The sequence below is a fragment of the Astyanax mexicanus genome, chromosome 15 (genome assembly GCF_023375975.1).
Source record: "Astyanax mexicanus isolate ESR-SI-001 chromosome 15, AstMex3_surface, whole genome shotgun sequence".
In the NCBI taxonomy this organism is placed as follows: Eukaryota; Metazoa; Chordata; class Actinopteri; order Characiformes; family Acestrorhamphidae; genus Astyanax; species Astyanax mexicanus.
In genome coordinates, this window is record NC_064422.1 from 40,600,278 (window position 1) to 40,613,382 (window position 13,105).

Consider the following 13,105-nt stretch of genomic DNA (forward strand, 5'->3'; position numbering starts at 1 on the left):
CTATGGCTAAATGTGGCCCAAATCTGATCTTTTTCATCGTGTGTGACTAGGGGTGAGCCATATCATACCGTACGCAACAATATCGCCAACATTTTTGAATATGGTGAACGATCTTATACCCTGAAATATGGTGCCATATCACCCACCCCTAATTATCACATCAGGGTACTACTTTTTTGCTGTTTTTAGCAAAAGACAAAATCACACTGTTCTCATTTCCCATTATATATCTACTAGAGACGGATTATATCTGTCCAGTATCATTTATTTTACTTTAATCCTGGATATATGGAGATATATGGAGGAGTGCATTAATAATAATCATAATAATAATAATAATAATAATACATTTTATTTGTAATGCACTTTACATTTCAAAGAAATCTCAAAGTGCTAGTGCATTACTATTAGTATCATGACATTCTGGATCATTGACTTCTGTTACAAATCTGATAAAATTCTTGCATTTTTTCAAATATCTCAGTTAGGGGTGTGTCATATCATATTGTATGCAATAATAAAATGTGATTTTCATTTTGTTGCAGTAGTGTATTCACAGCATGAAATATCGTGATATTATTTTAGGGCCATTTCACACAGCTTACAAACTACGAACTACCTTCTACTACCAGATCAGGAGAATCTCTCACTATCTTTAATAAACTCCTGAAGACAGAGCTCTTCAAAGAGCACCTACTCTCCTAACACCTCTAACTAACTACCTTCTACTACCAGATCAGGAGAATCTCTCACTATCTTTAATAAACTCCTGAAGACAGAGCTCTTCACAGAGCACTTACTCTCCTAACACCTCTAACTAACTACCTTCTACTACCAGATCAGGAGAATCTCTCACTATCTTTAATAAACTCCTGAAGACAGAGCTCTTCACAGAGCACTTACTCTCCTAACACCTCTAACTACTTCTAACCTCATTTCCTTCTTCCGCTATGTTCCTTCTTCCCCTCATTTCCTCCTTTGGCCTCCTTTAGACCCTGTCAAATAATGTTTTTTGCCTTGAACTTCTATGTCCTCTATTGCTCTATTGTTTGTAAGTCGCTTTGAATAAAAGCGTCCACTATATTCTATGTAATGAAATGTAAAAGAAAGTACATTAATATACCAATTAACAACCCCCATCAAGTCTTCCGTTTGTCCTATGCCCTCCTCCATGGCTGTATCACCAAAAACAAGCCCTGATGAGCTATACCCTCACCTCCTACCTTCATATCAACACATCTAGTTTAGTCATGCTACAGAACAAAGTGGCAGCATTCGCATTCAGGAAATCTTCCTGTAAGTGGTGCTTTAAACGCCCACTTTGTTAAATTGGCCAACTCCCTACCTCTTCAGAAACAGCCCCTCTTAGCGGCTCGTGGCCCCATGCAGAGCTGTTTTTGGAAAAGCATTCAGGCTGCAGGAAACCTGACTGTTTATCTGGATGCCTACCTGTTTACCCCAGTCAACAAGGGCACTGGGGCAGGGGGCTGCCTTCTTCCACAGTGCTGCAATGGGCAGCGTGACCAGATCTCTGGAAGAAGTGATCTCAATCTCAAGTTAAAAGTGTAAAATTACTGGTTACAAAACTACTTAAAGTATAAAAGTAAAAGTAATTTTAGTGTAAAAAAAAAACTCCTCCCCAAAACACATTTTATTAAAAGCCATAATAACTATAATGTTATATTGTTAAAATGTTAATGTTGATAATATAATTTGGGATGCACTAGGCTCCTCCCTAGTGTTTCAGCTGCATATATGCTCATTGAAAATGAATGTATTTTAGTAGAATATGAATATATTAAAGACATTAAAGCTTGTTTAAGACGTTTCGAGAGGTGGAGTTCTCTTGAGTCTCTGCACGGATCATCTTCATACTAGGCTACATACGTCTGCTATCTTCTTGCTGGAGTGTGTGTGTGTGTGTGTGTGTGTGTGTGTGTGTGTGTGTGTGGAATGGTATATGTTTATATTTCTCTACATCCAATCACAATCAGATTCACTCTATCTGGATGGAGGAGAGATTTATCTGGATAGGGGTTTTATTGAAGGATGAGAAGCCGTAATGAAAACGAGCTGAAATGATTTTTTTTTTTTAATGTAAGAAGTAGAAAGTTCAGATTATTGTGTGAAAATGTAAGAAGTAGAATTAAAAAATTGTCTAAAAAATAATAATTACTCCAGTAAAGTATAGATAAACAACGTTTCTACTTACATAACACCTGACACCTCAAATAACACCTCTGTTTATTTGTTATGTATTTACTGTCAGCCTGTGTGCAGTAACATTGAGCACTACTTATTGCAAAACATAATTACTTACTTGGGAACCATGCCTTCTCTAATCTTAGTGTTTCTACATCTATATATATATATATTATTATTATTATTATTATTAAATTTTTTTTTATTACCTTATTGTAACTCTTTAGTCAGGGTTTGTATGGTCATGAAAAACCTAAAAAAAAGTCATGGAATTTTAAAATAGCTATTTCCAGGCCTGAATATGTTTAGGAAAAGTAAAAATACCCAGAAGGTTTTTGTTAAGTTATGGAAATTTGGTCTACAAATATTTGTGTTACAGTTTATTGATGGAGAAAATCTATTTTAAGCTTAAAAAAATACAACAGCTCAGAGTTAATTTAGCCCTACACAATGAAGCTCTCAGGATCTGACACACATTTTATTATTATTATAAAAAAAATGTATGTCAACATTTTTATCTTATTCATTTTAGATATACAAAATTATATACATTTTAATTATAGTTTTAGTTTATTTTTGGTTTTATTGTCAATGTCTGCACCTTGAAGGCATGAAAAAGTCATGAAAAAAACATTGAAATTTATTGGTTAAAAGGGGATGAACCTTGTATAATGTTTTGCTGAGGTATTGGCGTAAACATATTTCATATGATCTAGAAGTTTATTGGTTAATAAAATATTGATCACAAAAAATAAATATTAAATCACTTTCTGTTCTCTTTTAACTTCTCTCCTCCTCTTAGGACCTGGCATTGACGTGCCCGCCCCTGACATGAGCACTGGCGAGCGGGAGATGTCCTGGATCGCCGACACTTACGCCAACACTATCGCCCACACTGTAAGTGTCTGACTGAGCTTCAATAAATCCATTCAGAAAGAACCATCATAATCTTTAGGATGAAGCAACATCTCTAAAAGTGAAGCTGCTATACTAGTACATCTCAAACAATAAGAATATCACTGAAAATTTACGCTATTTCAGTAATTCAGTTCAAAATGTGAAACTCATATATTATATAGATGTATTAAACACAGAGTGATCTATTTTAAGATTTTTTTTTTCCCAAAAAATCTGTGTCTCAGAAAATAAGAATATTATATACAGTAAGACAAATTGGTACTGTTTTCAGTGTGGGCAGTGTGCCAAGTCCTGCTGGAAAATGAAATCCTCATCTCTATAAAAGTTGTCAGTAGCAGAGGGAAGCATGAAGTGCTGTAAGATTTTGTGGGAAAACAAAACTGCACTGACTTTAGACTTGATAATAAAACACAGTGGATCAACACCAGCAGATGACATGTCTCTCCTCTAAACCATCACTGATCATCAGTACATTTTACATTTCATTTAAAGTAAATCAAGGGAGCAGAGTCTGGAGGAAGAGTGGAGAGACACACAGTCCAAACCGCTTGAGGTTTAGTGTGAAGTTTCCACCAATCAGTGATGGTTTGGAGAGACATGTCATCTGCTGGTGTTGATCCACTGTGTTTTATTATCAAGTCTAAAGTCAGTGCAGTTTTGTTTTCCCACAAAATCTTACAGCACTTCATGCTTCCCTCTGCTACTGACAACTTTTATGGAGATGCTGGATTTCATTTTCCAGCAGGACTTGGCACACTGCCCACAGTACTGCCAAAAGTACCAAAAGTTCCAATTGGTCTTATATAATATTAAAATTTTCTGAGACACTGATTTTGGGGTTTTCATTGGCTGTAAGCCAAAATCATCAGTAATAAAAGAAATAAACACTGAAGACAGATCACTCTGTGTGTAATACATCTAATATATGTAATATGAGTTTCACATTTTCATCTGAATTACTGAAATAAAGTAACTTTTCATTGTTAATCAAAAATATGATTTGACCTGCAGCCCTAGTTTCGATAGAAGCGAAGGTAATAGAATTCAGATTCTGCAATAGTTTGTTAAGGGTGTTTATGCAACAAGCCCTACAAACACTGCTGTCACTATGAGATTAGTGATTCTGATAAACAGAGTCGTGAGCGTTGTGTGTAAGAAGAAAAGCTCCTTCATCTCACTGCAGCTCTATCAGCTTTATCAGCTATAGCCTGTATTTGTTTTTGCTCTGATAGAAGTGTGTATCTGCAGTATTTGCTTTTATAGATAGGAACTACATGGATTTCTACTGGATAAACAGTGTCTGCTGTTTTTAACACAAAGGCTCCAGGCAGTTAGAGTATGTGTAGTTATTTGGAACAGATAGGAATCATTAGAAATCATCAGCGCTCACAGAGAAATAGAGAAATAGAGAGAGATATGCTGTAGTGGCGGAGTTACAGCAGCTGGCGTGATTGAAAGAGGCTTAGGCTACTCTGGGAAGAGTGTAATCTGTCACACAGAGTCACACACATCGTGTTTTGAGCCTCTTAAAGCACTGGCTCAATGAGTAACAAATAACAAACACAAGAAACTATGACATCTAAACAAGCAGCTTTGGTGTAGACTGTGTACTTACTGCGTATACTGATTTCTAGGATTTGGATGATATTGTAATAAAATCCAATCTCAGCAAACAGCACCATTTCGAGCTATCAAATACAGTACTAGTTAAACGTTTGGACACACCTTAAATTCAGTGTTTTATACTAAAGTCATCAAAACTATGTAAAAAAAAAAACATATGGAATTATGTAGTAGACAAAAAACTATTTAACACTACGGAATATGCTTTATATGTTAGATTCTTCAAAGTAGCACCTCTTGCTTAGATTGCTTAGATTTTCTCAGTCAGTTTCATGAGGTAGAGTCACCTGGAATTCAGCTGTGCTAAACTCATCAAGTTTAGTTAACTACTTGAATTTCTTGACTCTTAATGTGTTTGAGAGCATCAGTTGTAAAGTAGTGAAGATGTTGAGGTACAGGTATACAGTGAATAGTGAATATTTAAAGCCCCACTAGGTAGGTTTGAGATTTTGTGCTCGTGGGCTCCCCCTACAGTTGCAGAGTGTAATAAATGTTCCAGGCGCGTTAGTTTCTCTCTTTCTCATTTTCTGGCTTTCACAGACATATTCGGTCTCTTTCCAGCTTCTGCCAGAGTGTCTGTATGTTAGTTTGTAAAGAATGAACCAGTAGTCCTTGTAGAACTGTTAGAACTAAAGGTCGGAAAGCAGGTCTCAGTTCTCGCGAGCTTTGGTCGAGGCCGCCTCTGAAAACTTAGAGTCTGGTTTGAGCTCAGAGGAGCTCCGGCACAGACAAGAGAGCACCGCTATTCCTCCTATTACACCTCAATGCAGCGCTGCAGTGAGTTTCAAGCTGTAATTTTACTTCTTAAAAAGATCAAAAATCAAGGAAATCCTACCTAGTGCTGCTTTAAGTAATGTTCTAATCCATATAGTGACTACTCAAAGTTAAGAAAAAATTAAAAACTTTGGAGAAATGAAGGTCAATCTGGAAAAACAGATTAAACATGTCGCTAAGACCATCAAAAACATTTTGATGAAACTGGCTCTCATCAGGACTCATAAGGCGCATTAAGCGACACTAGTAAGGATGCCTACATTGAAGTGAGCAAGGTTGTCGCCATGTTTACCTTATAATAGGGAATCTGTGGGAAGTGCCTAAGTGAACAAAACTGTAATTCTTTCAAAGTCAAACGAACGCTGGATGTTAATCTACACAGATTTGTCTGTTTATTTACAGTAGACTTAGATTCTTAATATTTTGTCTAAGCGGGATGTAAGTGCCACCCGATGGCGGTTGTCTTAGCTAGCGGTTTGTCCCACGTAGCTTGTTTTAACACAGCAAACACTCAGAATACAGTCTGATATACTCACCTCTGGATGGCGAAAGAGCTAGTTCTGTGGTTAGCGGCTAATGCTAATACTTATAATGCTGTACTTTCGAGCAGTGGCTTTACTGGTCTTTAATACCTGACTGGTAAGACTTATACATAAGGCACATTGGATTATGAGGCGCACTGACCATTTTTTGGAAAATTAAAGAATTTTAAGTGAGCCTTATAGTCAGAAAAATATAGTATTTGGGTAATAAATCAGTTTAACTGCACCTGAACAGCTGTTTAGCTTAAATGTGAGAAGTTTATATGATAATTGGGTCGGATTAATAATTGGCTCACGTTCTCACCACAACTAAACTTCTCCAGGGTTAGTTTGGAACCAGACCAAGACCATGTCTTTTCGCAAGTGCAGCTATATTGTTTTCACACCTGCTGAAACAAACGAGAGCAAGGCTGCAATTAAAACAAAGTTTATTTTAAACACACTGAATAGTGCTTGTGTGAACCCCCCCCCCCCCCAAGACTCACAGTAAGTTCACACTAAGTGCTTTAAATAGAGTGTGAGCATTCCCCGCTCTGTCTCCTTACGTTTCCTTCTCTCCCCCGTGAGTGTTTATTTATTTTTAAGTGGCAGGGTTCTCTTCTTCTCGGCCGCTGAAGGGTCCAGCTCCTTCCTGGCAGCTTTCAGAGAGCTGAATTTGTAAAAGATTAAGAGATCTGGGCCGACGGATCATCGGATGGCCTTTGGCTGTGCAGTTCTGCCAGAGCTCAGAGGAAGTGCCTGTAGACCATTCATTTAAAAGAGCAGAGGAGAGACAGTGTGACGCTCCCCCCGCAGATAAACAGTAAATGATTGATGATTCTGTGAAAAGGAGTTGAGTGGGTTGGCGTTTGTACAGGTTTGAATGAGGACATCAGGCCCTGTAGAGCCTGCATGCAGTTGAAGGCCACAGTCATGTAGTGTATGTACATAGGTAGATATGCACACACACGTGTGTGTGTGTGTGTCTGTGGGTTTATATATCTAGAGTGTGCTCGGAATAGTACAATAATGACCTCAATGATCTGCACACTGCATCATCTGGAAGCGTACTTGCATCAGACAGTTCTGGGACAGCAGTGCACCAGCCGTCCAAAAGTTGTGACGACCAGACTGACTATAGGGCCAAACATTACTTCAGACTTTAGCCACTCGTGCCAATTGTTAATACAATTAGCCATTTCATTACAATCATGCTAATATAGAGGCATATGGAGTAGAATTAGTGAGTGCTATAGAGTATGGGATAATGTGTAGTAGAGTAGGGTACTATAGGTGACTATAGAAAAGTGTATGATAGAGTATCACAGGGTATTATATGGTACAGTGGTGTGTTATAGGTAGTATAGGGCAGTAGAAGAATGTAGGGTACTAGGTGAGTATAGGGTTGTATACGGTAGAGTAGTATAGGAGTGTAAAGATGGTATAGGGGATTATATGGTACTATAGGGGAGTATTGGGTGGTATATGGTAGAGTAGTACAGGGTAGTGGTGTGATGTAGTGTATAGTGGTATAAGGTAGTGCAAGGGAGTATATGATATGATATTGTATGGTAGAGTGTAGGTTACTATAGGGTTGTATATGGTAGAGTAGTATAGGAAAATAAAGATGGTATAGGGGAGTGCAGGGGTGTACAGTGTATTGTATGGTAGAGAAGGTTACTATAGGTGAGTATAGGGTGGTATATGGTAGAGTAGTATAGGAAAATAAAGATGGTACGGGGTATTATATAGTAGAGAATGTTACTATAGGTGAGTATAGGGTTGTATATGGTAGAGTAGAATAGGAAAATAAAGATGGTATGTGGAAGTATATGGTTGTATATGGTAGATTAGTGTAGGGAGAACAAAGATGGCATGTGAGAGTATATGGTTGTATGTGTGGTAGAGTACAGTAGTATAGGAAAATAAAGATGATAAGTTGCAGGGGATAGTTTATGATGGTGTGTAGAAGTAGTATAGGCTGTATAGAGTATTATAGTGAGTATGGAGTAGAATATGGTAGTAAAGGCAGTATAGGGAGAGTATATAGGTTAGTATATGATAATATACATTATACAACAGTTAGTTCCGACCTCACAATCTGATTGGTTGAGAAGTGTTCTAGCCGTGCTGATATATGTGATACCATCATGGCCTTCTCACACTAAATTTTTATCACTCTGCCGATGCGTTGCCAAGTAACGGCGTATATACACAGGACACCCGCAGCAGCGTTAGCTTAGCACAGACTAGCGCTTAGCCGCGGCACGCTCGCCCGCAGCGCTGACTCTTTTGTGGAAAAAAGGGAAAGAAAATCGCTCGGCTAATGCCGTCTGACAGCCAGAACGCTAACCAGCCAGGCTAGGCTAAACTAAGTTAATGCTGAGCTAAAGCAAGCTACGCTAACCTAACCACAGTCCAGCCGGCTACCTAAAACCAACACCACCCAGCAAAACAAGCAGAAATGCTCAAAAAATGTGCAGCGTTCACCTTAAGAGTTTTTTTTTTAAGAGTCAATTTTGATTTCAAGCTAATTTTCATGGTGTTAGTCTGTATGAACCATGCACCGTTTTGTAGTTTCAGTTCTGTTACAGTTGTTGTGGAGCTACTTTTTGGAGGAAGGCACAGTCCATATTAAAGCATATTCATTCTGAATTTGTTTAAAGTTCTTTGGTTATTTTTTTTTTTTATTCATTCTGTAAAAAAAAAAACCTGGTGTATAAAAGCAATAGATCACTCGAGGTTGTGTGTTATCACAAATAACATCATGATAACGCACTCCCTCTCGTGTTCTATTGCTTAAGTAGAATACCCTATTCTACTGTATATTATCATATACTACCTTATGTACTTTAAGGCACTATATGGAGAGTAACAATATTAACAATATTAGCTCTTGACCACAATTTAACTATCCTCTAATGGCAACTTCCAGTATGATGATTCAACATCATATAACTAGTTTATGGTTCCATTGTTCTTTAGTGGAAATCTGCATAAATGATTCATTATTAGATTTAGTCATGTTAACATGGAAGAAAATCGCACATGAATTGTGGAATGTATACTACAGATGAAGGGAGGAGAATTAAGGCTGTTTTGGGAGGAAAGAAAGGTAGTATTTAGTATTTTTGTATTACTAGTAAAGTGCTGTGTGAGAGTAGATGATAGGAACGTAGAAAAAATGAACATTGATTAATATTTCAGTGTCGTTTTACAGAGATTTCCTCACAGCTCTGTAACTCTATAGCCCCGTTCTGCAGTTCTGATATGCGTGTGTATATGAATTGAGGTTATAAAGGTAGTATATATTTAGCAGGCCGTGGTGTGCAGGTGTCAGGGTGAGGTAAAGTGCTGCGGGTGTTATTCTGTGAGCGTGTCCTTCCCCTGCGTGACCTCCTGCGTGTCCTCTCTGGTCCCCCTGCTGCAGTGAGTCTGCTGTGAGGACATGTCCTCTCCTCGTATCTCCGCCCTCCCCCTGCACTCCCTCACGTGATATCAGATCCACACCGCATACGTACCCTTAGTCACACTCTTAGGTCTTAGGTCTTAGGTTAGTTTATTTATACCCAAAGGTAAATTTAGTTTACAGTAGCTCAGAACGACCTTGCCCCCAGTGGACAGTAGTCCCCCTCCCCCGTCTGGTGTCTCAGGAAGTCTGGGTGTTGTAGTTCTTTTAACCACAGGCCACGCCTTTGTCTTACTCAGTGATCCTTTTTATATGTATGTGAGTAGCACTGGACAATATGTGCATAAATGTACATCACAATATACAGTACCAGTCTAAAGTCTGGACACGTCATCCTATTAAATAGGTTTTTTATGTATTTTAATGTAATTAGTTATGAAATAGAATTAAGGATGCACCGATGTGGGGAATTTTGCATACATGTATATATCTGCTGATGTCAATGCCAACATACAGATTTATAACTTGCATACTGTATAATAAACAAAACTTTAAATCTTAAAAAAAAAAAAAAAGCATTTCAGAGAGAGAAAGTAAATCGCTTTCATTCATTTAAAGTAAGCTTAGATTTCCAGATTACCACTAAGGCTGGGTGCAGCAGCATTAGCATTAGCAGCTGACTGCTAGCGCTAACTGCGGTAGTGGCTAATGCCACCCGACAGCGCACTGAGGAACCCTGAGTGTTCCGGTAAGCCAGGGTGATATTAGCTAGCGGTTCATCCCACGTAGCTTATTTTAACATGGTAAATTGCAGACTACAGTGCGGTAAACTCACCTCTGTACGGCGAAAGAGGCGGTTAGCGGCTAATGCTAAACTGAAACTCCTGTAGAACTCTGTACTTTAGTGGAGTGGCTTTACTGCTCCTTAATACCTGACTGGTAGGTTTCATACATGAGGCTGACGATTTTTGGGAAAATGAAAGCATTTTAAGTGCTCCTTATGGTGCGAAAAATACGTTTATAGCGATACGATTCCAATATCATGGTGCATCCCTAGAGTAGAATATTATAGTATTATTTAGGTTATGTTCTATAATACATTAATATGATCAATATGATGATGTCCTCGTCTACACAGCAGTAATTTTGCTACAGTAGTCGCAGTTGTATTTATTGAGTGTCCAAAAACACTGACGCTAATGTGTCTGTGTGTTTGTTGTCGTCTTGTATTTGTTTCTCTGTAGGACATCAACGCTCACGCCTGTGTGACGGGAAAGCCCATCAGTCAGGGCGGCATCCACGGCCGAATCTCAGCCACGGGTCGCGGAGTTTTCCACGGCATCGAGAACTTCATCAACGAGGCGTCGTACATGAGCAAACTGGGCCTCACCCCCGGCTTCGCAGACAAGACCTTCATCATCCAGGTAAGGGTTGTTTTTCATTTTTCAATGATCATTTTATACCCCATTCAGTGTACATATACACACATACTATTCTTTGCACTGCCTCCACTAGAGGACAGTTCATACATACAGATAAAATAAAGACAAAATACCAAAGCCTCTGTCTGTATCCACTTTTAACATTAACTGAGTTACAGCAGACAGTTTGCCAAGTTGTCCAGCGGGCTAAGAGGTCTTTAAATTAGGGCTTTAACATACTGAAGAAAAATTTCAATTACGTTCATGCGATATGTATGAAAATACAGGGATTTTCATATATACATCAAATTTCACCAGTGATACTTTTCTGTTATTAATCTGCACTCTGGTTGCAATATTAAAGTAAAGTAATATAATACAGGAAATTGACAAATCCTGCACCTAACAGCTGGGGTTATGCATAGGGCTCAGCCAGGATCTACTACTCACTCAACTAACAACAATAGCAAAACCACCACAATCTGATACTGGCTCGACAAGAATCCAGAAGCACAGCCTAACACTATGTTCATGGTCCATTGCCTCAACTGCCAAGTAACAGACCTACCAAAAAATAACCTATGAACACATAAAATCCCTCCTTAATCTAAGCTCACTTCCTTTAACTATGGCAACAACACACTTACCTAAGCACAATCACACACAATAAATCACATTATAAGTTGCGTGAGCAGAACACAGCAACCACTACCATCTGATACTGGCTCGACAAGAATCCAGAAGCATAGCGAACTATGTTCATGGTCCGTGCCTCAACTGCCAAGTACTCAGACGTCTACAAAAACTCATGAGACAAATTATTACAAGAGCAGGACCACACCAATCCCCTTCATCCAAACTTTAACACAAACTTCAGTGCAAGCTCTTCTCGGGGGTCATCAGGCAGGCACCTTCCTTCGTCAGTGTTTCGCTGAATTAGGCCCACGACACCTCCAGAAGGCTCAACAGTGAAGTCTGGCGTCCCAGACCCACCCCCCTCCAAGCTTGCTGTAGAAGCACAAACTCACTCCCTTCCCCACACAGCCTCAGCCCTTCTGAACCACAACCACTGACTAGATCTTTCAGCTACATCTGACAACTCCTTCACTACAGTCCTTAGCACACGACCTCTAATTCCGAATTCAGACAGCAGTCTTGTGGCAGACTTCGCAACAAAGCCTCTAGTACCTACCTCTACCGGTCTAATATACGCTTGCCACCCACGCTCTCTCACCTCAGCCACCAAGTCTGTATACTTCAGCCTTTTCCTTTCATAAGCTCCATCTACCTCGTCTTCAAACGGAACAGTCAGCTCTATAAAATACACTATCCGCTTACTTTCAGAGTACAACACTACATCCGGCCTCAAGGTTGTAACCAGAATGCACTGTGGGATCTGCAGTTTACTACCTACATCCACTAATAACTTCCAATCTCGTGCATTGGCCCACTTACCAGCAGTTTTCAAGCACTGTGCTGTTTCTCCACTATGCTGCCCCTCACGCACAAACGTTATTACCCTACTGCAACCTACCACGGGCATGTTATTAACTTCTAACCGTTTCTTATCAAGTGCACCTGCAAGAGATCTAAGTACCTGATTATGCCTCCATGTGTAGCGCCCCTGGGATAGACTCACCTTACATGCCGACAAAATGTGCTTCAGCGTGCCACTTCCTGCACATAGCTTACAACTTGGATCCTCACCCACCCACTGAGCAAGGTTTTGTGGCGTTGGCAGAACATCATATGTAGCTCCCAAAAGAAACTTTATACGGCCTGTATCCAATCCCCATAACTCTCGCCAGGTGATTCTCCGCTTCTCTACACTTTCCCATCTCATCCACTGCCCCTGTTTACTCTGCCCTGCTGCTTTTGCCCTCCTTGCTTCCTCCTCCTGCTCACGAATAAACCCTGTAACCATACGCCTTTTCTCAGGTGATGTGGCCTTGCCGAATGCTTTCCAAGAATCACCTAAACCTAATCCTGCCCTCCCATTTTGCACCTGCCCCACAACATCCCTGTGCTCCAGTGCCCTCCTTGCGGCTTGAGTAGCTTCTCGAGCATTCCACTTTCTCCCAGACCTAGTCACTGGTGCTGTTGCTTTAACCAGCCCGTCTTTTGACCCTAACAACTGCATTTCACGTCCTACCTTAGCACATTTGAACTCCTCAACCAAGCTCGTCAACGGCAGTTCCAGCATCCCTCTCCCACACCACGCCACACTACTAAGGCAA

General features: G+C 39.7%; 1 protein-coding gene across 1 annotated transcript in view; it reads left to right on the forward strand.

The window, feature by feature from the left end:
• glud1b (glutamate dehydrogenase 1b) overlaps window positions 1–13,105 on the forward strand; it is a 47,798-nt gene that overhangs the window by 16,396 nt on the left and 18,297 nt on the right. The window contains exons 5-6 of the mRNA XM_022670332.2: window positions 3,005–3,099; window positions 10,692–10,871. Of these exons, the coding sequence (XP_022526053.1) occupies window positions 3,005–3,099; window positions 10,692–10,871 (275 nt within the window). The remainder of the gene's footprint in view (window positions 1–3,004; window positions 3,100–10,691; window positions 10,872–13,105) is intronic.